Source organism: Lucilia sericata, unplaced genomic scaffold, assembly GCF_015586225.1.
Source record: "Lucilia sericata isolate MDLA Ls3-8-SP2 unplaced genomic scaffold, ASM1558622v1 Contig000936F_arrow, whole genome shotgun sequence".
NCBI classification, from domain to species: Eukaryota; Metazoa; Arthropoda; class Insecta; order Diptera; family Calliphoridae; genus Lucilia; species Lucilia sericata.
This window is the reverse complement of record NW_023994922.1, coordinates 48,011-75,327: the sequence shown is the minus strand read 5'-3', so window position 1 is coordinate 75,327 and position 27,317 is coordinate 48,011. Positions and strand designations below refer to the sequence as shown.

The 27,317-nt window shown below is 31.4% G+C and overlaps 1 protein-coding gene across 1 annotated transcript in view; it reads right to left on the bottom strand.

Moving 5' to 3' along the window:
* Positions 1-25,094, bottom strand: part of LOC119609137 (laminin subunit alpha-1-like) — a 140,471-nt gene extending 115,377 nt beyond the window's left edge. Inside the window, exons 1-2 of the mRNA XM_037963848.1 lie at positions 24,240-25,094; positions 20,367-21,280 (exon numbers count right to left, since the gene is read on the bottom strand). Of these exons, the coding sequence (XP_037819776.1) occupies positions 20,367-21,147 (781 nt within the window). The 5' untranslated portion in view covers positions 21,148-21,280; positions 24,240-25,094. The remainder of the gene's footprint in view (positions 1-20,366; positions 21,281-24,239) is intronic.
* Positions 25,095-27,317: the final 2,223 nt, after the last annotated feature.

Here is a 27,317-nt window from a genome sequence, read left to right as displayed (position 1 = left end):
CTGTTCTAGTTCTGTTCTAGTTCTGTTCTAGTTCTCTTCTAGTTTTCTTCTAGTTCAGTTCTAGTTCTGTTCTAGGTCTGTTCTAGTTCTGTTCTGTTCTAGTTCTGTTCTAGTTCTGTTCTAGTTCTGTTCTAGTTCTGTTCTAGTTCTGTTCTAGTTCTGTTCTAGTTCTGTTCTAGTTCTGTTCTAGTTCTGTTCTAGTTCTGTTCTAGTTCTGTTCTAGTTCTGTTCTAGTTCTCTTCTAGTTCTGTTTTAGTCTCTTCTAGTTCTGTTCTAGTTCTGTTTTAGTACGTTCTAGTTCTGTTCTAGTTATGTTCTAGTTCAGTTTTGTTTCTAGTCTATAATATAGTTTATAATGCATTGTTTTTAGTGTGTTCTATAGGCTAGCGCATAGTTTTGAGTCCATTCTATAGTTCGATTATTTGGAGCCCCCATATTTTGAAAAAAAAACAAAAACATTTGCAGGCAGCTGCTTTTTAAAAACATTTGGACATATGTTGTGTCCAAATGTAAATACTTTTAAACTTTTTTTTTCAAAATTTACATAATTTTTTGTTATCCATTAAGCAGCAAGACAACTAATTGTCTTTTTTCCCTCTGACTCAATTAAAAAAAAAACTAAATTTTTAATTTTCTATGAATTCTGACTTTTTTCTTAATTTAACCAAATCGTGACTAATAAAAATTAAACACTCTCAATAAATTTCAAATCTAAGTTAAGATATTGTATAAAAAGTGCATTTTTTTGAGGTTTTTTAAAATTCCTCAATGAATGAATTGTTTAACAAACAATAGAAATTTTTGTTTTAAACAAATCTAGTCTAGTCTTAGGAGTTGTTTTTTTTTTTTTCTAATTGTCTATGAGGCGGACCAAAACAAAATCAATTTGTTGTGCCCCAGAATTGTACAAAAAAAAGTTTTCCCTTTTGTTGTATTATGAAATCTACATAAGAATACAACAAAATTACTTGTAACTATTTATTTATTGATGTTGTTTATTTGTTGTCTTGATCTTTTGTTTATTTGGAAATCTAACAAAATTCAAATTAAACGAACAACTTCATCTTCAGCATAATTTTCTGGTTGTTTTTTTTTTCACTCTTTATGTTATTAATTCATCCAATTTGAATGCATTTTACAAAATTTAATTTTATGTTGTAAAGGAAGTTTTTTTCGATCGTTTGGTCAATTTCTGTAGAAAAAAATCTTTGATGTTTTAATTTCAAAATTAATGTGTGTTGCTTTTGTAAACTTTTCTTTTACATGTAAATGAAAATTACAGTTTGTAATTTATTGTACCAGAAGATGGTTTTAGACATGAAAAGACATGTAAATTTATGAAAATAAAACGAAACCGCGTATAATTTATTTCATAAATAACTTCCTTAATTGTTGTATGTCTCGTCAGTATTGGCATTTATTAGAGTATTTAAAAGATTCTTAAAAAAGCATATAAGTTTTATAATTTTTACTTTCACTATTGAATAGTGCAAACTTGGCACACATTAGCGCTCTCTGTGGTTTTTGTTTTTTAACATAAAGACCATAATTTGAAAGCCCAACTATTTAGCTTCAAAAAGCCTGACTATGATTTAAATCGGTTTAAAAGTTTAGAAGTTTGATTGTTTTGAAAGTCTAAAAAAAAAATTTAAAATGTCAAAGTCTAGTCTATAATCTATAGCCTAGTCTATAGCCTAGTCTATAGTCTAATCTATAGTCTAGCCTTTAAACTAGTCTATAGTCTAGTCTATAGTCTAGTCTATAGTCTAGTCTATAGTCTAGTCTATAGTCTAGTCTATAGTCTAGTCTATAGTCTAGTCTATAGTCTAGTCTATAGTCTAGTCTATAGTCTAGTCTATAGTCTAGTCTATAGTCAAGTCTATAGTCTAGTCTATAGTCTAGTCTATAGTCAAGTCTATAGTCTAGTCTATAGTCTAGTCTATAGTCTAGTCTATAGTCTAGTCTATAGTCTAGTCTATAGTCTAGTCTATAGTCTAGTCTATAGTCTAGTCTATAGTCTAGTCTATAGTCTAGTCTATAGTCTAGTCTATAGTCTAGTCTATAGTCTAGTCTATAGTCTAGTCTATAGTCTAGTCTATAGTCTAGTCTATAGACTAGCTATAGTCTAGTCTATAGTCTAGTCTATAGTCTAGTCTATAGTCTAGTCTATAGTCTAGTCTATAGTCTAGTCTATAGTCTAGTCTATAGTCTAGTCTATAGTCTAGTCTATAGTCTAGTCTATAGTCTAGTCTATAGTCTAGTCTATAGTCTAGTCTATAGTCTAGTCTATAGTCTAGTCTATAGTCTAGTCTATAGTCTAGTCTATAGTCTAGTCTATAGTCTAGTCTATAGTCTAGTCTATAGTCTAGTCTATAGTCTAGTCTATAGTCTAGTCTATAGTCTAGTCTAGTCTATAGTCTAGTCTATAGTCTAGTCTATAGTCTAGTCTATAGTCTAGTCTATAGTCTAGTCTATAGTCTAGTCTATAGTCTAGTCTTATCTAGTCTATAGTCATAGTCTATCTAAGTCTAGTCTATAGTCTAGTCTATAGTCTAGTCTATAGTATAGCTAGTCTATAGTCTAGTCTATAGTCTAGTCTATAGTCCTGTCTATAGTCTAGTCTATAGTCTAGTCTATAGTCTAGTCTATAGTCTAGTCTATAGGTCTAGTCTATAGTCTAGTCTATAGTCTAGTCTATAGTCTAGTGCTATAGTCTAGTCTATAGTCTAGTCTATAGTCTAGTCTATAGTCTAGTCTATAGTCTAGTCTATAGTCTAGTCTATATTTAGTCTATGTCTAGTCTATAGTCTAGTCTATAGTCTAGTCTATAGTCTAGTCTATAGTCTAGTCTATAGTCTAGTCTATAGTCTAGTCTATAGTCTAGTCTCTCGTCTAGTCTATGTCATCACGTCTAGTCTATAGTCTAGTCTATAGTCTATAGTCTAGTCTATAGTCTTAGTCTATAGTCTAGTCTATAGTCTACTCTATAATCTAGTCTATAGTCTAGTCTATAGTCTAGTCTATATCTAGTCTATAGTCTAGTCTATAGTCTAGTCTATAGTCTAGTCTATAGTCTACTCTATAATCTAAGTCTATAGTCTAGTCATCGTCTAGTTTATAGTCTAGTCTATAGTCTAGTCTCTAGTCTATAGTCTAGTCTATAGTCTACTCTATAATCTAGTCTATAGTCAAGTTTATAGTCTAGTCTATAGACTGTCTATAGTCTAGTCTATAGTTAGTCCTATAGTCTAGTCTATAGTCTAGTCTATAGTCCAGTCTATGTCTAGTCTATAGTCTAGTCTATAGTCTAGTCTATAGTCTAGTCTAGTCTATAGTCTAGTCTATAGTCTAGTCTATAGTCTACTCTATAGTCTAGTCTATAGTCTAGATTAAAGTCTAGTCTATAGTCTAGTCTCTAGTCTAGTCTATAGTCAAATCTATAGTCTAGTCTATAGTCTAGTCAAGTTTATAGTCTATGGTCTAGTTTTAGTTCAGTCTTTATCCTAGTCTATAGTCTAGTCTATTAATCTTCTGATCTTTAGCTGTAACAAATTTTATTACAATCGTCTTTATAAGTTTGACAGTTTTAAAAATTCTCTAAATTCTACCCATTAAGCGGAAGTTCTTTACAAATATTGAAATTGTTCGCAAATAATCGATAAACATTTTCATTATCATTTTCATTGTACAACCTTTAAAGATAAAATTATTAAAAAGAAAAAAGCAATAAAATCAATAAAAAAACCCAACTATTTGAAAGAAACCAGATAAAGAAGCCCACAGAGAGTCAACTCAATCATCAATGAAAACGAAAAAGAAGTACTACAACTAAAACAAATAATAAAGAATTATAAACAAATAGAAGAAAAAAAAATCAATAATAAAGAATACAAAAATAAACCCAAAATAAACAGAAAACAAGAAAAACAAACTCTTTTCTTTAGGAGTTTTATTTTGTTAAAGCAGACCACTATTAAAGAAGACGACGACGATGTCGATCATCGTCATCATCATCATTAAAAATGATCACAATCGACAAAACATTAAGGTGTAAATGTTGATCTTGCTGTTGTTCATGATCATCATCATCATAATGTTTATTGTCTGGCAATAAAAATATTCTTTAAAATCAAATTGATAAGCGTTACAAGATTATAAACAAATAAATACCTCAAGCGAGTCAGCAATTACTCATTCACTTGTTAAATCTTAAGAAAAAATGAAAATACACTTGAAAATCGATCGAATCTAGCGATCACTTGGATCTCTACCTGATTGTATTTTTTGTTTGTCTGTCTTTCCCACTGTTTATTGTAACAGGTCTGGGTACAATAAAGTTTGAGTAGAAAGAACTAAGTGAAGTGGCTGTCAATATATTGTCTGGTGTAAACATCTTTAACAACAACAACAATAGCAGCAAAATTGTACATAGATCGCTTGTTTTCAGAAGTCTAAACGCCAGAAATTAAAGACAAAAATAAAGAAAATCTTGATCAACTCAACAATTTTTCTTCCAACCCGGCTGGTTATGATCTGAAAGTTTAAATTCGAAAACAATATCCAGCAGACACTGTGCAGCAGACCACAACGAAGGGACCAACTAACTAACTAACTACCTAACTACTAACTAACTACTAACTACTAACTACTAACTAACTAACTAACTAACTAACCACTAACTATACTAACTACTAACTACTAACTAACTACTAACGGTAACTAACTAACTAACTAACTAACTAACTAACTAACTAACTAACTAAACAACTAACAACTAACTAACTACTAACTAACTACTAACTAACTAACTAACTACTACTAACTAACGAACTAACTAACTAACTAACTAACTACTAACTAACTACTAACAACTAACTACTAACTAACTACTAACTAACTAACTAACTAACTAACTAACTACTAACTAACTAACTAACTAACTAACTAAACTAACTAACTAACTAACTAACTAACTAACTAACTAACTAACTAACTAACTACTAACTAACTAACTAACTAACTAACTAACTACCTAACTAACTAACTAACTACTAACTAACTAACTAACTAACTAACTAACTAACTAACTAACTAACTAACTAACTAACTAACTAACTAACTAACTAACTAACTAACTAACTAACTAACTAACTAACTAACTAACTAACTAACTAACTAACTAACTAACTAACTAACTAACTAACTAACTAACTAACTAACTAACTAACTAACTAACTAACTAACTAACTAACTAACTAACTAACTACTAACTAACTAACTAACTAACTAACTAACTAACTAACTAACTAACTAACTAACTAACTAACTAACTAACTAACTAACTAACTAACTAACTAACTAACTAACTAACTACTAACTAACTAACTAACTAACTAACTAACTAACTAACTAACTAACTACTAACTAACTAACTAACTAACTAACTAACTAACTACTAACTACTAACTAACTAACTAACTAACTAACTAACTAACTAACTAACTAACTAACTAACTAACTAACTAACTAACTAACTAACTAACTAACTAACTAACTAACTAACTAACTAACTAACTAACTAACTAACTAACTAACTAACTAACTAACTACTAACTAACTAACTAACTAACTAACTAACTAACTAACTAACTACTAACTAACTAACTACTAACTAACTAACTAACTAACTAACTAACTAACTAACTAACTAACTAACTAACTAACTAACTAACTAACTACTACTAACTAACTAACTAACTATAACTAACTAACTAACTAACTAACTAACTAACTAACTAACTAACTAACTAACTAACTAACTAACTAACTAACTAACTAACTAACTAACTAACTAACTAACTAACTACTAACTAACTAACTAACTAACTAACTACTAACTAACTAACTAACTAACTAACTACTAACTAACTAACTAACTAACTAACTAACTAACTAACTAACTAACTAACTAACTAACTAACTAACTAACTAACTACTAACTAACTAACTAACTAACTAACTAACTAACTACTAACTAACTAACTACTAACTAACTAACTACTAACTAACTAACTAACTAACTAACTAACTAACTAACTAACTAACTAACTAACTAACTAACTAACTAACTACTAACTAACTAACTAACTAACTAACTAACTAACTAACTAACTAACTACTAACTAACTAACTAACTAACTAACTAACTAACTAACCTAACTACTACTAACTAACTAACTAACTAACTAACTAACTAACTAACTACTAACTAACTAACTAACTAACTAACTAACTAACTAACTAACTAACTAACTAACTAACAACTATACTAACTAACTAACTAACTAACTAACTAACTAACTAACTAACTAACTAACTAACTAACTAACTAACTAACTAACTACTAACTAACTAACTAACTAACTAACTAACTAACTAACTAACTACTAACTAACTAACTAACTAACTAACTAACTAACTAACTAACTAACTAACTAACTAACTAACTAACTACTAACTAACTAACTAACTAACTAACTACTAACTAACTAACTAACTAACTAACTAACTAACTAACTAACTAACTAACTAACTACTAACTAACTACACTAACTAACTAACTAACTAACTAACTAACTAACTAACTAACTAACTAACTAACTAACTAACTACTAACTAACTACTAACTAACTAACTAACTACTAACTAACTAACTAACTAACTAACAACTACTACTACTAACTAACAACTAACTAACTACTACTAACTAACTAACTAACTAACTAACTACTAACTAACTAACTACTAACTAACTACTAACTAACTACTAACTAACTAACTAACTAACTAACTACTAACTAACTAACTAACTAACTAACTAACTAACAACTACTAACTAACTAACTAACTAACTAACTACTACCTAACTAACTAACTAACTACCTAACTAACTACTAACTAACTAACTCACTAACTAACTAACTACTAACTAACTAACTAACTAACTAACTACTAACTAACTAACTAACTAACTAACTAACTAACTAACTAACTACTAACTAACTAACTAACTAACTACTTAACTACTAACTACTAACTAACTACTAACTAACTAACTAACTAACTAACTACTAACTAACTAACTAACTAACTAACTAACTAACTACACTAACTACTAACTAACTAACTACTAACTAACTAACTAACTAACTAACTAACTAACTAACTAACTAACTAACTAACTAACTAACTAACTAACTAACTAAATGAGGTTCGATCATTGCAGATTTTTTGAGCTCAAAAGCCCTATTCGAGGGGTGCGGTTGGGGATTATAATGGACTGATTTTAACCATTTTCAATAGGCTTCGTTCTTGGATAAAAGGAAGAGTATCTGCCAAATTTCATCAAATTATCTGGAAAATTGGTCATACAGACGGACGGACAGACGGACATAGCTTAATCGACTCAGAAAGCGATTCTGAGGTGGGGTGTAGGACCAATAGGACTATAGCGGTGTAGGGTATAATAAACATTTCAGAACCTATTAATAACATTGCCGGCAGAGTTAATATTTATTGATAAAAGGTACTACGAAAGTTGAATTAATAAGAGAACAGGAGTTAAGTTTTCATTATACATATAATAATCTAAAGTTCCGGAACTGACTGCAAAGAGAGAGAGCTACAATTGATCAAAATGGATCAAAAAATAAAATTTTTTTACACCAAAAATTTTTTGTAGATTTTCGAAACTCTTCGAAACTTCTAAAAAAAATCTACCGATTTGGAAGAAATTTGAGGTAATACAACTCTAGACTCTAGACAGGTTACAGAACTTATTTCAAAGGCCATCGTAGTAGATCAAAGTGAATCCTGAAGATGAAATATTATTTTACCAAAAAAATTAAAATCTTCGAAACCCTCAAACATCAAACTAATTAAACCGTTTTGTACTGAACTTGAACTAGTGAAGGACCAAAGCTTAAGCTTTCATAATGTAAGCAGCGGAAGTTACAGAACTTATTGAAAAGGAGGCTACACAATACCAAAGTGGAGCTAAAATATAACATATTTTTCTCAAAATAAAAAGTTTAGAAATTTTCAGAACTGTCAAACTTTTACATAAATGAACCGATCTATACCAAATTTAGTAAAATGATAGAAAGATGCTTAAGCTTTCATAATGTGGTAAACACAGGTCACAGAACTTATTACAAAGTACGCTACAGTAGGTCATCAATTGTAGTAAAAAATAAAGTAAATTTTACAAAGTACAAAATCTAGAAATTTTCAAAACCCTTTAACTTCCACAAAATTGAAATGATTGCTATAATAATTTCAATATTAATAGAGCTATAGTTAAGCTTTCAAAATTTTACTCTTTTGCATTAAACTGTCTAATAACAAGGACGCTAAAGTAGGTCAAACTAAATAAACATTTTTATAAATACAAAAATATTGAAATTTTCAAAACCCTTAAACTTTTCAACTACAAAACCGATTAACTTAAAACTTAAGATTATAACAGAACTGAAGTTAAACTTTCACAATACCGCAATAAAGTATAAAATATGTCAAGTTCTAAGAAGCTTTTGAAAGTCAAAGTTGTATACCCCATAAGGAAAAATATTACAACTTTACTTTACTACAATTAGTAAATTTTACACTTTTAAAATTTATAAAATTCTTAAGTTACGAAAATGATGTAATTGTTGAAAACCCCTGTCTAAATCTAGATAATTATGCAATAAAGCTTCTCTATAGCAAACCTTAAGCAGCAAAGCGTAACATTAACAAAAAGTAAAAAAAAAGTTTTCTTTTGTTTCAAATATAACAAACATCTCAAACCATTGACAAATTGTACATCAAAATTACAACTTTTTTGGTCATTTTACACAAAAAAACTAGAAAAATTTTAAAAATAAACCATTAAATAATAATAAATTAAAACTTAAAAATTTAAACAAAAAATTCCAACACAATTAGAAACTTTTGTTTTGGTTTTGAAAAGTGTTAAATGTTTTTCAAAACATTAAAACCTTTTTAATGATCTTGATAAAATTAATAAATATTAGACTTAATTTAAAAGAAAATTTTGGAACCCTATATAATAACAAAAACAAACAATGTTAAATGCTTAACAGTTTATAAATTATTAATTAAAGTTAAAATTTTTTCTTAAGAATTTATAAATTTTTAAAAGCTTTACATTTGTCTTTATTATAATAAAAGATAAACAGATCCGCAGTCTACTTTTCTTTAAACTTTAAAGGGAAAAAGAGAACGACTGCTACCAAAAACGATCAGTTAATAAATGGTAGTTTGTTTTTGTTCTTTTTATAATAATAGAAAATATTGATAAAAAAAATTCAATAAAACTTAATAAATGTAAGTTCAGTTCGAGAAAAAATTTAATTCAAATATAGTTTAGTTGCAGATCAGTTATAGTTGAGTTCTAATTCAGTTCTAGTTCTGTTCTAGTTCTGTTCTAGTTCTATTCTAGTTCTGTTCTAGTTCTGTTCTAGTTCTGTTCTAGTTCTGTTCTAGTTCTGTTCTAGTTCTGTTCTAGTTCTGTTCTAGTCTGTTTCTAGTTCTGTTCTAGTTCTGTTCTAGTTCTGTTCTAGTTCTGTTCTAGTTCTGTTCTAGTTCTGTTCTAGTTCTGTTCTAGTTCTGTTCTAGTTCTGTTCTAGTTCTGTTCTAGTTCTGTTCTAGTTCTGTTCTAGTTCTGTTCTAGTTCTGTTCTAGTTCTGTTCTAGTTCTGTTCTAGTTCTGTTCTAGTTCTGTTCTAGTTCTGTTCTAGTTCTGTTCTAGTTCTGTTCTAGTTCTGTTCTAGTTCTGTCTAGTTCTGTTCTAGTTTCTGTTCTAGTTCTGTTCTAGTTCTGTTCTAGTTCTGTTCTAGTTCTGTTCTAGTTCTGTTCTAGTTCTGTTCTAGTTCTGTTCTAGTTCTGTTCTAGTTCTGTTCTAGTTCTGTTCTAGTTTCTGTTCTAGTTCTGTTCTAGTTCTGTTCTAGTTCTGTTCTAGTTCTGTTCTAGTTCTGTTCTAGTTCTGTTCTAGTTCTGTTCTAGTTCTGTTCTAGTTCTGTTCTAGTTCTGAGTTCTGTTCTAGTTTCTGTTCTAGTTCTGTTCTAGTTCTGTTCTAGTTCTGTTCTAGGTCTGTTCTAGTTCTGTTCTAGGTCTGTTCTAGTTCTGTTCTAGTTCTGTTCTAGTTCTGTTCTAGTTCTGTCTAGTTCTGTTCTAGTTCTGTTCTAGTTCTGTTCTAGTTCTGTTCTAGTTCTGTTCTAGTTCGTTCTAGTTCTGTTCTAGTTCTGTTCTAGTTCTGTTCTAGTTCTGTTCTAGTTTCTGTTCTAGTTCTGTTCTAGTTCTGTTCTAGTTCTGTTCTAGTTCTGTTCTAGTTCTGTTCTAGTTCTGTTCTAGTTCTGTTCTAGTTCGGTTCTAGTTCTGTTCTAGTTCTGTTCTAGTTCTGTTCTAGTTCTGTGCTAGTTCTGTTCAGTTCTGTTCTAGTTCTGTTCTAGTTCTGTTCTAGTTTCTGTTCTAGTTCTGTTCTAGTTCTGTTCTAGTTCTGTTTCTAGTTTCTGTTCTAGTTTCTTTCTAGTTCTGTTCTAGTTCTGTTCTAGTTCTGTTCTAGTTCTGTTCTAGTTCTGTTCTAGTTCTGTTCTAGTTCTGTTCTAGTTCTGTTCTAGTTCTGTTCTAGTTCTGTTCTAGTTCTGTTCTAGTTCTGTTGTAGTTCAGTTCTAGTTCAGTTCTAGTTCAGTTCTAGTTATGTTCTAGTTATGTTCTAGTTCAGTTCTAGTTCAGTTCTAGTTCGTTCTAGTTCTGTTCTAGTTCTATTCTAGTTCTGTTCTAGTTCTGTTCTAGTTCTGTTCTAGTTCTGTTCTAGATCTGTTTCTAGTTCTGTTCTAGTTCTGTTCTAGTTTTTCTGTTCTAGTTCTGTTCTAGTTCTGTTCTAGTTCTGTTCTAGTTCTGTTCTAGTTCTGTTCTAGTTCTGTTCTAGTTCTGTTCTAGTTCTGTTCTAGTTCTGTTCTGTTCTAGTTCTGTTCTAGTTCTGTTCTAGTTCTGTTCTAGTTCTGTTCTAGTTCTGTTCTAGTTCTGTTCTAGTTCTGTTCTAGTCTGTTCTAGTTCTGTTCTAGTTCTGTTCTAGTTCTGTTGTAGTTCAGTTCCAGTTCAGTTCTAGTTCAGTTCTAGTTCTGTTCTAGTTCTGTTCTAGTTCTATTCTAGTTCTGTTCTAGTTCTGTTCTAGTTCTGTTCTAGTTCTGTTCTAGTTCTGTTCTAGATCTGTTCTAGTTCTGTTCTAGTTCTCTTCTAGTTCTGTTCTAGTTCTGTTCTAGTTCTGTTCTAGTTCTGTTCTAGTTCTGTTATAGTTCTGTTATAGTTCTGTTCTAGTTCTGTTCTAGTTCTGTTCTAGTTCTGTTCTGTTCTAGTTCTGTTCTAGTTCTGTTCTAGTTCTGTTCTAGTTCTGTTCTAGTTCTGTTCTAGTTTTGTTCTATTTCTGTTCTAGTTCTGTTCTAGTTCTGTTCTAGTTCTGTTCTAGTTCTGTTCTAGTTCTGTTCTAGTTCTGTTCTAGTTCTGTTCTAGTTCTGTTGTAGTTCAGTTCCAGTTCAGTTCTACTTCAGTTCTAGTTCAGTTCTAGTTCAGTTCTAGTTCAGTTCTAATTCAGTTCATTTCTATTTCAAAACTTTAGAAAGTTTTCCAAAATTCGCTCTTTTTAACAGTTTACTTAATTAACTTATTTATAACCCTTATAATAGCCGAATCCATCAAAATTATTAGGTCAAATTGTCTGTAATAAATTCTCAGTTAAATTCTTACTTTTTTTATCGATGTTTCTTTCTTGTCAACAATTTATCAAACATTTTTATTGTATTAAATTTCGTTTAATTTCATTCAACTTAATTAAAACGCATAAAATAAATGTTTTTTTTTTTCTCTCATACAAACATGACAACTTTACACATGTAATAAACAATACAATCAACTTGTTAATTGGCGTTTGACACCAGATGAAAAGATAAATATCTCGTTGTGGTTATGCCACTGACTCCTCTCTCTAGTCAGCACTTTTATTTAGAAATCTTGGTGATAGGAAGAAAGAAAAATTGTCTAGTACTAAACTGAGCAAAAAAAAAAGAAGAAAAGATCTTAAATGAATGATATCTAAGAAGGAGTAGCTGGAAAAGCAATTTCTTCAAAGATGACAAACAAAGTTTTGTAAATGTTTAAAATTATTGCTGTTATTTATGTTTGTTGTTGGGTTATAAAATGAAAAATTAATTTCTTTTCAATTGTGGTAAATTAGTAGTTTTTTTTTTTACTGTTGAAAGAAATGTTAATTTATGTCTTTAAACTTGATTTGAAAAATTTTAAAAAATAAATCAAATGTTTTATGTTTATAGAAGAAATTTTAATGTTTTGTTATAAATTTTTAACAAATATTTTCTCCCAATATAGTTTTTGAACACTTAATGAATATTTAAACGTTTTGCAACACTGCTAAAGAGTGTCAAATTAACAATAAAGGTTAGCAAGCCAGCAAAAGAGTAGCATTTCACAAAAGTACAAATTGCAATCTGAAGATAATATCTAGTAAATTTCCTTTAATATTTTATACATTTCTTTCCAATTTAAACATTTCATTGTCATTTAATTTCTCTCTAAAACACATCTTTCTCATTCTCTTTTAACTTAAAACTGTAACATTTTTAAAAAGCTTGTCCGCCTTAATCTATTCCGTTTATTTAAATAATTTATGTTTTAAGATGCTAAGAAAAAAATATTGTATTTGTTTACTTTGTCTTAATATTTGCATGTTACAACTAACAATTTGTAGTGAAATGCCATTCAAAATTGCTTTTCAATCTTACGAATGTCAAACTTGAAAGATAACATATACACCGCGTGTAGAGAGTAGAGTGTGTATATTAGTTTAACACACATAACTGTCAATGTCAAAATGTAATGTTGTTAGCTGTCATCATAAAAATCAAACATTAAATTGCAATATTAAATGTTTATGTTTAGCTTTTGACAGGCATAAGATTTCAAAAAGAAAGGCGGCGGCTAGAAAGGTGAGGAGAAATGTTTATAAAAATGCTAATTGTAGAGTGTGAAACAAGAAGAAGCTTGTGATTAGAAAGAGAAGGAAATTAGAGACAACACTAAAACAATACAAAACTAGAACAGAACTAGAATCGAACTAGAACAGAACTAGAACAGAACTAGAACAGAACTAGAATAGAACTAGAATAGAACTAGAACAGAAGTAGAACCGAACTAGAACAAAACTAGAACTGAAGTAGAACTGAACTAATACTGATCTAGAACTGAATTTGAACTGAACTAGAACTGAACTAGAACTGAACTAGAACTGAACTAGAACTAAACTAGAACTGAACTAGAACTGATCTAGAACTGAACTAGAACTGAACTAGAACTGAACTAGAACTGAACTAGAACAGAACTAGAACAGAACTAGAACAAAACTAGAACAAACTAGAACAGAACTAGAACAGAACTAGAACAGAACTAGAACAGAACTAGAACAGAACTAGAACAGAACACTAGAACAGAACTAGAACAGAACTAGAACAGAACTAGAACAGAACTAGAACAGAACTAGAACAGAACTAGAACAGAACTAGAACAGAACTAGAACAGAACTAGAACAGAACTAGAACAGAACTAGAACAGAACTAGAACAGAACTAAACAGAACTAGAACAAGAACTAGAACAGAACTAGAAGCAGGAACACTAGAACTAGAAACTAGAACTGAACTAGACTGAACTAGAACTGAACTAGAAACTGTAAACTAGAACCTGAACTAGAACTGAACTAGCAACTGAACTAGAACCTGAACTATGAACTGAAACTAGAACTGAACTAGAACTGAACTAGAACCTGAACTAGAACTGAACTAGAACTGAACTAGAACTGAACTAGAACTGAAACTAGAACTGGAACTAGAACTGAACTAGAACCTAAACTAGAACTGAACTAGAACTGAAACTCGAAACTGAACTAGAAACTGACTGAACTAGAACTGAACTAGAACTGAACTAGAACTGAACTAGAACTGAACTAGAACTGAACTAGAACTGAACTAGAACTGAACTAGAACTGAACTAGAACTGAACTAGAACTGAACTAGAACTGAACTAGAACTGAACTAGAACTGAACTAGAACTGAACTAGAACTGAAACTAGAACTGAACTAGAACTGAACTAGAACTGAACTAGAACTGAACTAGAACTGAACTAGAACTGAACTAGAACTGAACTAGAACTGAACTAGAACTGAACTAGAACTGAACTAGAACTGAACTAGAACTGAACTAGAACTGAACTAGAACTGAACTAGAACTGAACTAGAACTGAACTAGAACTGAACTAAACTGAACTAGAACTAACTAGAACTGAACTAGAACTGAACTAGAACTGAACTAGAACTGAACTAGAACTGAACTAGAACTGAACTAGAACTGAACTAGAACTGAACTAGAACTGAACTAGAACTGAACTAGAACTGAACTACTAGAACTGAACTAGAACTGAACTAGAACTGAACTAGACTGAACTAGAACTGAACTAGAACTGAACTAGAACTGAACTAGAACTGAACTAGAACTGAACTAGAACTGAACTAGAACTGAACTAGAACTGAACTAGAACTGAACTAGAACTGAACTAGACTGAACTAGAACTGAACTAGAACTGAACTAGAACTGAACTAGAACTGAACTAGAACTGAACTAGAACTGAACTAGAACTGAACTAGAACTGAACTAGAACTGAACTAGAACTGAACTAGAACTGACTAGAACTGAACTAGAACAGAACTAGAACTGAACTATAACTGAGCTAGAACTGAACTAGAACTGAACGAGAACTGAACTAGAACTGAATTAGATCTAATTTAAAACTGAGCTAAAGCTGAATTATCACTGTTTAAGAATTTGGAAAACAAATTTTATATATCCTGTGATTATCCTTAATATTTCTTATATCTAATTTCTTTTTAAACACCCTGCAAACATTTTCCAAAACTACTAATAAAGACATTAAAGGAATCTCTTAAACTCATATTTTATCCCTTTGCTGTCCATACATCTTTAAAAAGGCATGAATAAGTGTACTTATTCCAAAACTAAATACAAAACAGCCAGCAAACATATGTTATTATTAGCGCGTGTCCATATTTATGAACCTTCATTATTTTTTACGACAAACTGAATGGCAAACAGACGGACGGACGGATAGACAGACACCAAGGGAAAAAGAATGGAACGGCTTAGGTCTTATAAGTAACCGCCCTATTGTTTGGCAAGAGCAAAAAAAAAAACAGCATTAAGAAGAAGAACGTAATAAAAATAAACAACAATATTTGTAAGAATTAGTTTGTTATTGTTACATGAACAAAGTTACAAAAAAGAAAGAAAATAAAAAAGAATTGCCAACCTTCCTTTTTTCTTTATTTACACTTATTATATGTTGGCAACTTTAATGTGATGTTTTGTTCTCTTATTGTTTAAGGAATAACAATAGCAGCAACTACAACAATATTGTAAAAACCACAAAAAGGCATTGAGATGATAATATATAGTTGTTGCAAACTGTTCATAAAAAATGCACAATTAACAGAGAGTCAGTTTTTGCCTTTTCTTATTCTTCTTAATTTGTTGCACTCGCATGCTTGAGAGAGTGTTAATGGGTGCTATTTTTCAGCTTAAATATAATTCAGAAGATCGCTGACCACAAACGGCAGACGATCCTTTTTGCGATAGTGTCGCGACAATTTTAATCAGAGGATTTCAGAGAAATTCTTTTTGTGACAAATATTGCCCGCCTAGGAATGATTTTTAGATATTTTTCGTACTGTATTGTCATTAGATTTACTTTGAAAAAGAAGATCACCCGAGAGCGAGAGAGAGGTATAGTCAGTTTTTGCTACAATGTAGCCCTGCCCTTAATGATTTTCCTACTCTTTGTTATGATCGCTTGTGGTTTCAATTGTATTCCAACTGATGTTTCCTTATAATTTGTAAGAATTAGCTTTTTAAGCGCGTGAAAATAATACTTTATAATGTCATTTTCATAGACCCAACACTCTATATATAAACTAATAAATGCTACATAAAAATTATAAATTAATGTTTGAAAAAGATCACTTTTCATTATAAAAAAGGTTTGTCTTTTTCAGAATTTCAAGATAAAATAACAATAAAGATTATTTTGAAATATGTTACAGGTATTTGGTTTCACAAAAAAAAAAAACGAACTAAAAGTGAAAGTATTTTCAAGGGGCATTACATAAATAGACAATAGAGATGGTAAGAATGACCAAGAAAGGAAAAAAAATAAAATTAAGATTCAGTTCCGAAATAGTTAAATGGAAAAGATTTAAATTTTTCGAAACTTCTACAAAAGTTACAAGTAAAGAGTAAATCGCAACAAACTAATGAAGAAATTCAGTTCTTGTTCAATTCTAGTTTAGTTCTAGTTCAGTTCTAGTTCAGTTCTAGTTCAGTTCTAGTTCAGTTCTAGTTCAGTTCTAGTTCAGTTCTAGTTCAGTTCTAGTTCAGTTCAGTTCTAGTTCAGTTCTAGTTCAGTTCTAGTTCTGTTCTAGTTCTGTTCTAGTTCTGTTCTGTTCTAGTTATGTTCTAGTTATGTTCTAGTTATGTTCTAGTTATGTTCTAGTTATGTTCTAGTTATGTTCTATTATGTTCTAGTTCTGTTCTAGTTCTGTTCTAGTTCTGTTCTAGTTCTGTTCTAGTTCTGTTCTAGTTCTGTTCTAGTTCTGTTCTAGTTCTGTTCAAGTTCCGTTCTAGTTCCGTTCTAGTTATGTTCTAGTTCCGTTCTAGTTCTGTTCTAGTTCTGTTCTAATTCTGTTCTAGTTCTGTTCTAGTTCTGCTCTAGTTCTAGTTCTGCTCTAGTTCTAGTTCTGTTCTAGTTCTGTTTTAGTTCTGTTTTAGTTATATTTTAGTTCTGTTCTAGTTCTGTTCTAGTTCTGTTCTAGTTCTGTTCTAGTTCTGTTCTAGTTCTGTTCTAGTTCTGTTCTAGTTCTGTTCTAGTTCTGTTCTAGTTCTGTTCTAGTTCTGTTCTAGTTCTGTTCTAGTTCTTTCTAGTTCTGTTCTAGTTCTGTTCTAGTTCTGTTCTAGTTCTGTTCTGTTCTGTTCTAGTTCTGTTCTGTTCTAGTTATGTTCTAGTTATGTTCTAGTTATGTTCTAGTTATGTTCTAGTTATGTTCTAGTTATGTTCTATTTATGTTCTAGTTATGTTCTATTATGTTCTAGTTCTGTTCTAGTTCTGTTCTAGTTCTGTTCTAGTTATGTTCTAGTTATGTTCTATTATGTTCTAGTTCTGTTCTAGTTCTGTTCTAGTTCTGTTCTAGTTCTGTTCTAGTTCTGTTCTAGTTCTGTTCTAGTTCTGTTCTAGTTCTGTTCTAGTTCCGTTCTAGTTCAGTTCTAGTTCAGTTCTAGTTCAGTTCTAGTTCAGTTCTAGTTCAGTTCTAGTTCAGTTCTAGTTCAGTTCTAAATCAGTTCTAGTTCAGCTCTAGTTCAGTTCTATTTCATTTCTAGTTCAGTTCTATTTCAGTTCTAGTTCTAGTTCAGTTCTAGTTCAGTTCTAGTTCAGTTCTAGTTCAGTTCTAGTTCAGTTCTAGTTCAGTTCTAAATCAGTTCTAGTTCAGCTCTAGTTCAGTTCTATTTCATTTCTATTTCAGTTTTAGTTCAGTTTTAGTTCAGTTCTAGTTCTGTTTTAGTTCAGTTCTAGTTCAGTTCTAAATCAGTTCTAGTTCAGCTCTAGTTCAGTTCTATTTCATTTCTATTTCAGTTTTAGTTCAGTTTTAGTTCAGTTCTAGTTCTGTTTTAGTTCAGTTCTAGTTCTGTTCTAGTTCTGTTCTAGTTCTGTTCTAGTTCTGTTCTAGTTCTGTTCTAGTTCTGTTCTAGTTCTGTTCTAGTTCTGTTCTAGTTCTGTTCTAGTTCTGTTCTAGTTCTGTTCTAGTTCTGTTCTAGTTCTGTTCTAGTTCTGTTCTAGTTCTGTTCTAGTTCTGTTCTAGTTCTGTTCTAGTTCTGTTCTAGTTCTGTTCTAGTTCTGTTCTAGTTCTGTTCTAGTTCTGTTCTAGTTCTGTTCTAGTTCTGTTCTAGTTCTGTTCTAGTTCTGTTCTAGTTCTGTTCTAGTTCTGTTCTGGTTCTGTTCTAGTTCTGTTCTAGTTCTGTTCTGTTCTAGTTCTGTTCTAGTTCTGTTCTAGTTCTGTTCTAGTTCTGTTCTAGTTCTGTTCTAGTTCTGTTCTAGTTCTGTTCTAGTTCTGTTCTAATTCTGTTCTAGTTCTGTTCAGTTCTGTTCTAGTTCTGTTCCAGTTCTATTCTAGTTCTGTTTAATTCTGATCTAGTTCTGTTCTAGTTCTGTTCTAGTTCTGTTCTAGTTCTGTTCTAGTTCTGTTCTAGTTCTGTTCTAGTTCTGTTCTAGTCTGTTCTAGTTCTGTTCTAGTTCTGTTTCTAGTTCTGTTCTAGTTCTGTTCTAGTTCTGTTCTAGTTCTGTTCTAGTTCTGTTCTAGTTCTGTTCTAGTTCTGTTCTAGTTCTGTTCTAGTTCTGTTCTAGTTCTGTTCTAGTTCTGTTCTAGTTCTGTTCTAGTTCTGTTCTAGTTCTGTTCTAGTTCTGTTCTAGTTCTGTTCTAGTTCTGTTCTAGTTCTGTTCTAGTTCTGTTCTAGTTCTGTTCTAGTTCTGTTCTAGTTCTGTTCTAGTTCTGTTCTAGTTCTGTTCTAGTTCTGTTCTAGTTCTGTTCTAGTTCTGTTCTAGTTCTGTTCTAGTTCTGTTCTAGTTCTGTTCTAGTTCTGTTCTAGTTCTGTTCAAGTTCTGTTCTAGTTCTGTTCTAGTTCTGTTCTAGTTCTGTTCTAGTTCTGTTCTAGTTCTGTTCTAGTTCTGTTCTAGTTCTGTTCTAGTTCTGTTCTAGTTCTGTTCCAGTTCTGTTCTAGTTCTGTTCTAGTTCTGTTCTAGTTCTGTTCTAGTTCTGTTCTAGTTCTGTTCTAGTTCTGTTCTAGTTCTGTTCTAGTTCTGTTCTAGTTCTGTTCTAGTTCTTTTCTAGTTCTGCTCTAGTTCTGTTCTAGTTCTGTTCTAGTTCCGTTCTAGTTCTGTTCTAGTTCTAGTTTTGTTCTAGTTCTGTTCTAGTTCTGTTCTAGTTCTGTTCTAGTTCTGTCCTAGTTCTGTCCTAGTTCTGTTCTAGTTCTGTTCTAGTTCTGTTCTAGTTCTGTTCTAGTTCTGTTCTAGTTCTGTTGTAGTTTTGCTGTAGTTCTGTTCTAGTTAGATCTTCTATTGCAGTTCTAGCTTGTTCTCTTAAAAACTCAAAATCATTCATTTCAACTCCACATCTTTAAATTAATTTTTTTTTCAGAACTAGCTGAATTACATCATAGACATTAAAATTCAATTACTTATAACGCATTAATTGCTACGGGAATTCCTAACACCAAATTTGGTGTGGCATGGTCACCAACAAAAATCTTAGCAATTTGCAGCAAACCACTAAAAGTCTGTTGCAGGTCTTAAAGACTAAACTAAGAAAACTGATCATTATTATTTATGTGGACACATTTTTAAGTAGAAGAAAAATTAAATGAAAAATTCTTGTCATTATTGAATGAAAGAAAAAACTGAGAATAAAAAAAACTTTCTCATCACTTCACTACACTACACAAGTTGGTGATGATCAAGATCATTAGGAGCAATAACGAGGAAAAGGTCTTTAAACTCAAGAAAATGGTTGAATGTTTTCCCCAACTAAATATAGCAAAAATAAACAAGAGAAATATATTGTTTTTTATGTTTATTTTATATAGAGTATATATGTACATACGTACATAGATCTCGAGTTATACATACATGGAATATTTGCTTTGAAAAACAATTGATCATGCAATAGAGATGCTTCTAAACGAGTAACAAACGATGTTAGAGTAATGATCATAAGGCAGCTGATCGCCAACATCATGATCATTATGATTAAAAATACTACAGTTTGTCTGGTCGTTTTATAAAAGTACTGGTAACATTGAAAACTGATCTGTAAGTGTAACCGTATATGGTGGTTTCTTTCAAAATGGATGGACGGATCGATGAAGGCTTTTTTGTAGAGTTGAGAGCATAGACTAACTAGACAATCTATTTGCTTTTTTTTCTTTTTGTTAAGCAGGAAACTCTGCTTTAGATCTTCAGCATTGCTATAGCCATATTTGAGCAAAAAGTATTAAAGCAGATTTTTTAGCAAAACAAAGGCAAAAAAAATGTTCCAAAGTCTTTGGAAATCTTAGTAAGAGGAAAAGGTTTAGATTTTTCTAGTTTCTACAAATTGTTGTATGTATGACTATAAACGGAAACTTACCGTTGCGTTGCAATTTTTGACGTTGACCGTTGTTGCCACCACCAAAACCCTGTTGTCCAGCACCTCCACCACCACCTCCATTACGACCATTGCGCTTACGCTGTGATTGGTGATGCTGTCTATTACGTTTGCGTTCTTGTTTGGGATAACTGTGGCCACTGTTATAGCTATTAGCTGCTGTTGTGGCCATTGCCTTTAACATTTCAGCTTCTGTATCATAGTCTAAGCTGGTGGAAGTTGAGGATTGTTGTAAATCCGTATAATCCATTTCAATATTGCTTTCAATCAATAAACCACTTTTAGTTTTGCGTCTCTTATTGCCCAATTGTTGCTGTAGCTGCGATTCAGAGTAAGCGAGCTGTTCTTGTTGCTCATCTTGTTTTAAATGCTCCAGTCTTCGTCGTTGTAACAATTCTGTTGGTACCGATGCAGCTGATTGTGCTGATAAGAATGTGGCCGGTGAGTTGGTTAATTTGGCGCCTGTCCATGATACCACACTCGTTTCGAAATCTTGATTGTATGTTGTTGTGGCATTATTTACGCCAGATTTTGAATTAAAATGCCGCAACAAATCTTCTTGTTGGCGATAGTGATGTAGTTGTTGCTGCTGTTGCTGTCTAACACGATGTTGCATTAAATCTTTGGTATGTGAGGGTGTTGCCTGCCAGTTGAGCATGAGCAGCAGACTGCAGAAGATTCTTAACAGTCTTAGTTGTAGGTTAAAGGGTTTGTTAAAGTCCCTTAAAGGTCTTTGTTTTGATTTAGTTGTCGTTGAAAACATTTTCTCGTTGTGGTTTATTTTTGTTTGTCCAAAAATGAGGTTTTAAGGGGAACTCGTTTTGGGGGGAATTTTTATGGGTTTTTAAAGGAAGAATTAAATCATGTTGTTTGCTGTTTTGTTGTAAAGTATTTACCTGAAAATAGAAAGCAAATGAAGTTGTTTAATACTAAATAATATTGAACATCCTTAACTTATATGTATGTATATTGAATTTATTAAAATTCAAATTCCTTTCAAGGTCTCTTGTCAGACTTTTGGGAACAATTAAAATACCAACTTTTCATCATTAATAGTTATTAAACAAAAGCCCTTAAGGGTCTTTTAAAAACATTTAGCAAACTCTTAACTTTTGAAATGAACATCTTGGTATGTAACGCTTTTAAGCAATTAACTAGACATCACTGGGAATATTGAGATCTGATCGAATGCATGTCGTCACTACACCCGAGTTCTGCCGATTCATCCTACTCTATAAACAGCTCAACATAAGATCAACTTTATTATTGAAACTAGCTGATTTTAATAACAGTTCTAGTCCAGTTCTGTTCTAGTTCTGTTCTAATTCTGTTCTAGTTCTGTTCTAGTTCTGTTCTAGTTCTGTTCTAGTTCTGTTCTAGTTCTGTTCTAGTTCTGTTCTAGTTCTGTTCTAGTTCTGTTCTAGTTCTGTTCTAGTTCTGTTCTAGTTCTGTTCTAGTTCTGTTCTAGTTCTGTTCTAGTTCTGTTCTAGTTCTGTTCTAGTTCTGTTCTAGTTCTGTTCTAGTTCTGTTCTAGTTCTGTTCTAGTTCTGTTCTAGTTCTGTTCTAGTTCTGTTCTAGTTCTGTTCTAGTTCTGTTCTAGTTCTGTTCTAGTTCTGTTCTAGTTCTGTTCTAGTTCTGTTCTAGTTCTGTTCTAGTTCTGTTCTAGTTCTGTTCTAGTTCTGTTCTAGTTCTGTTCTAGTTCTGTTGTAGTTCTGTTCTAGTTCTGTTCTAGTTCTGTTCTAGTTCTGTTCCAGCTCTGTTCTAGTTCTGTTCTAGTTCTGTTCTAGTTCTGTTCTAGTTCTGTTCTAGTTCTGTTCTAGTTCTGTTGTAGTTCTGTTCTAGTTCTGTTCTAGTTCTGTTCTAGTTCTGTTCTAGTTCTGTTCTAGTTCTGTTCTAGTTCTGTTCTAGTTTTGTTCTAGATCTGTTCTAGTTCTGTTCCAGTTCTGTTCTAGTGCTGTTCTAGTTCTGTTCTAGATCTGTTCTAGTTCTGTTCTAGTTCTGCTCTAGTTCTGTTCTAGTTCTGTTTTAGTTCTGTTCTAGTTCTGTTGTAGTTCTGTTCTAGTTCTGTTCTAGTCCTAGTTCTGTTTTGTTCTAGTTCTGTTTTGTTCTAGTTCTGTTCTAGTTCTGTTGTAGTTCTGTTGTAGTTCTGTTCTAGTTCTGTTCTAGTTCTGTTCTAGTTCTGTTCTAGTTCTGTTCTAGTTCTGCTCTAGTTCTGTTCTAGTTCTGTTCTAGTTCTGTTCTAGTTCTGTTCTAGTTCTTTTGTAGTTCTGTTGTAATTCTGTTGTAGTTCTGTTGTAGTTCTGTTCTAGTTCTGTTGTAGTTCTGTTGTAGTTCTGTTCTAGTTCTCTTCTAGTTCTGTTGTAGTTCTGTTGTAGTTCTGTTCTAGTTCTGTTCTAGTTCTGTTCTAGTTCTGTTCTAGTTCTGTTCTAGTTCTGTTCTAGTTCTGTTCTAGTTCTGTTCTAGTTCTGTTCTAGTTCTGTTCTAGTTCTGTTCTAGTTCTGTTCTAGTTCTGTTCTAGTTCTCTTCTAGTTCTGTTGTAGTTCTGTTCTAGTTCTGTTCTAGTTTTGTTCTAGTTCTGTTCTAGTTCTGTTCTAGTTCTGTTCTAGTTCATTTCTAGTTCTGTTCTAGTTCTGTTCTAGGTCTGTTCTAGTTCTTTTCTAGTTCTGTTCTAGTTCTGTTCTAGTTCTGTTCTAGTTCTGTTCTAGTTCTGTTCTAGTTCTGTTCTAGTTCTGTTCTAGTTCTGTTCTAGTTCTGTTCTAGTTCTGTTCTAGTTCTGTTCTAGTTCTGTTCTAGTTCTGTTCTAGTTCTGTTCTAGTTCTGTTCTAGTTCTGTTCTAGTTCTGTTCTAGTTGTGTTCTAGTTGTGTTCTAGTTCTGTTCTAGTTCTGTTCTAGTTCTGTTCTAGTTCTGTTCTAGTTCTGTTCTAGTTCTGTTCTAGTTCTGTTCTAGTTCTGTTCTAGTTCTGTTCTAGTTCTGTTCTAGTTCTGTTCTAGTTCTGTTCTAGTTCTGTTCTAGTTCTGTTCTAGTTCTGTTCTAGTTCTGTTCTAGTTCTGTTCTAGTTCTGTTCTAGTTCTGTCTGCTAGTTCTGTTGTAGTTCTGTCCTGTATCTATTAGTTCTGTTGTAGTTCTGTTGTAGTTCTATTGTAGTTCTATTGTAGTTCTATTGTAGTTCTATTGTAGTTCTATTGTAGTTCTAGTGTTTTAGTTCTGTTCTAGTTCTGTTCTAGTTCTGTTCTAGTTCTGTTCTAGTTCTGTTCTAGTTCTGTTCTAGTTCTGTTCTAGTTCTGTTTTAGTTCTGTTCTAGTTCTGTTCTAGTTCTGTTCTAGTTCTGTTCTAGTTCTGTTCTAGTTCTGTTCTAGTTCTGTTCTAGTTCTGTTCTAGTTCTGTTCTAGTTCTGTTCTAGTTCTGTTCTAGTTCTGTTCTAGTTCTGTTCTAGTTCTGTTCTAGTTCTGTTCTAGTTCTGTTCTAGTTCTGTTCTGTTCTAGTTCTGTTCTAGTTCTGTTCTAGTTCTGTTCTGGTTCTGTTCTAGTTCTGTTCTAGTTCTGTTCTAGTTCAGACTTTAGTTTTTTAGAAACTTTTCTTTTACTTTCAAGATATAATTCATATCACTTTCAATTTATAATTTGTATTTATATCAATTTATGTAATTTTTTCTTATATTTCTAATTCTCTTTCTTTTTATTATATTTTAATATAAATCATATTTGTTGTGTTTTTTTTAAACTATTCTTTTATTTTATTAAAGATAAAAAAGCCCCACCAAATTTTTGTTTTTTTATAAAAAGAAATTAAAATTTTAATCAAAACTTCCTTTTTGATTTTATGATTTAATACAGTATATATATGCATATGCTTACATTTGTGTTAAAAATGGTGATTCTTAGAAAATGATTTTTTTTTTTAAATATTTCTATTAAAAATTTTCAAACTTATAACGATTTCCGGTGCCTTAGAGCATATTTTTCTCGTACGTTTAACTTTTAATTGCTTGGCACTGCACTTGTTTTAATACATTTTTTTTGTATATTTGCACATGACAATTTTATTTCTTTACTTTTTATTCTACTTTAGATTTTCTTTTCTTTTTGAAAATTTCTAAAAACAGAGCAAAATTATTTGGTTTTAAAAGGCTTTTGCTTTAAAACACGTGCATTTGCATAAAAATTTTATTTAGCACCAGACATTAGTCGTTGTTTTTTATGTGTTTTATTTCTTGGCAAAATTGTCGTCGTTTTGTGTTAAAAATACTTTTTTCAAAAAAATGAATTGCAAATCGAAAAAAATAGAATAAAACCGTTTCAAATAAAATTTTTAAAGGGCGCGTTTTTATAGGCGCGTTTATACGTTAAAGCATTGCGTTCTAAAAACAAAATATTTTTTTGGCACTAAAAGCTAAATTATTTTTCCTTTGCTTTAATTTGGATTTTTTTCTTTCTTCTTTTTCTAAAACAAACACTATTCTTGGCACATCCTCCTTTTCAACTTCTTTTATTACTTTCTCTTTTTTTCTTTATTTTTATAAAATATATATTTTTTAAAATTTTCTTTTATTTTATAAAATAATTTTTTTTTTATAATTATTTTTTTACAAAATTTTTTATTGCACTTCCGTTTTTTTATATATTTTTTTTTAAATTAACCAGAAAACCGTTGTTTTCTTTTTATTTATTCGTTTCGCTCGTTATTTTCCGTATCCACAACCGTTCGTTATGCGCCTCCTCGTTAAACTAATCGAAACTGCAAGTTTTGTTCGTTATTGTTGTTATGGAGGTGTGAGTAAGAAGTGAGAGTGCATTTAAGAGAGTAAGTGTGGTGAGTTTCTTCTTGAGTTTTCCTAGTGCATCAGCCAATAAGTGCAGTCTGATCGTTATACTAAAAGAGTGTCTAGTAGTAAAGAGTTTTTTTCGGTGGATTTTAAGTTTAAAAAAAAGTGATCTATAGCCTGGAATACAAACTGATCTAGTGTCAGATTACAGATCTAAAGACTGGACTATTAGACTGATCCATAGTCAGACTACATATTGATCTATACTCAGACAACGGACTGATCTATAGGCTTGAATATAGGCTGATCTACAGTCTAAACCATAGTTTGAACTATAGCATGATCTATAGTCATGACAATAGACTGATCTATAGACTTAACTATAGACTGACCCATAGTCTTGACTATAGACTGATCTATAGCCTTGACTATAGACAGATCTACAGTCTTGACTATAGACTGAAGTATAGTCTTGACAATAGACTGATCTATGTCTTGATTATAGACTGATCTATAGTCTTGACTATAGACTGATCTATGGTCTCAACTACAGATTGATCAATAGTCTGGACTAAAGATTGATCAATAGTCTGGACCATAGATTGATCTATAATCTGGAATAAAGACTGATCTATAGTCTAGACTATAGAGTAATCTGTAGACTTGACTATAAATTAATATACAGTCTTGCCTTTAGACTGATCTATAGTCTGGCCTGTAGACTGATCTATAGTCTGAAATACAGTCTGATCTATAGTCTGGACTATAGACTGATATATAGACTTCACTATAAACTAATATACAGTCTTGACTATAGACTGATCTGTAGTTTTGACTATAGACTGATCTATGATATTGACTATAGACTGATCTAGTCTTGACTACAGACTGATCTATAGTCTGGACTATAGACTGATCTATAGTCTGGGCTATAGACTGATCAATAGTCTGGACTATAGACTGATCAATAGTCTGGACTATAGACTGATCAATAGCCCGGACTATAGACTGATCTATAGTCTGGACTATAGAGTGATCTATAGAATTGACTATAGACCGATCTATAGTCCTGACTATAGACTGATGTATAATCTTGGCTACAGACTAATCTATAGTCTTGACTATAGACTAATCTATAGTCTTGACTATAGACTAATCTATAGTCTTGACTATAGACTAATCTATAGTCTTGACTATAGACTAATCTATAGTCTTGACTATAGACTAATCTATAGTCTTGACTATAGACTAATCTATAGTCTTGACTATAGACTAATCTATAGTCTTGACTATAGACTAATATATAGTCTTGACTATAGACTGATCTATAGTCTTGACTATAGACTGATCTATAGTCTTGACTATAGGCTGATCTATAGTTTTGACTATAAAATGATCTATAGTCTTGACTATAGACTGATCTATAGTCTTGACTATAAACTGATCTATAGTCTTGACTATAGACTGATCTATAGTCTTGACTATAGACTGATCTATAGTCTATAGTCTATGATATTGACTATAGACTGATCTAGTCTTGACTACAGACTGATCTATAGTCTGGACTATAGACTGATCTATAGTCTGGGCTATAGACTGATCAATAGTCTGGACTATAGACTGATCAATAGTCTGGACTATAGACTGATCAATAGCCCGGACTATAGACTGATCTATAGTCTGGACTATAGAGTGATCTATAGAATTGACTATAGACCGATCTATAGTCCTGACTATAGACTGATGTATAATCTTGGCTACAGACTAATCTATAGTCTTGACTATAGACTAATCTATAGTCTTGACTATAGACTAATCTATAGTCTTGACTATAGACTAATCTATAGTCTTGACTATAGACTAATCTATAGTCTTGACTATAGACTAATCTATAGTCTTGACTATAGACTAATCTATAGTCTTGACTATAGACTAATATATAGTCTTGACTATAGACTGATCTATAGTCTTGACTATAGACTGATCTATAGTCTTGACTATAGGCTGATCTATAGTTTTGACTATAAAATGATCTATAGTCTTGACTATAGACTGATCTATAGTCTTGACTATAAACTGATCTATAGTCTTGACTATAGACTGATCTATAGTCTTGACTATAGACTGATCTATAGTCTAGACTATAGACTGATCTATAGTATTGACTATA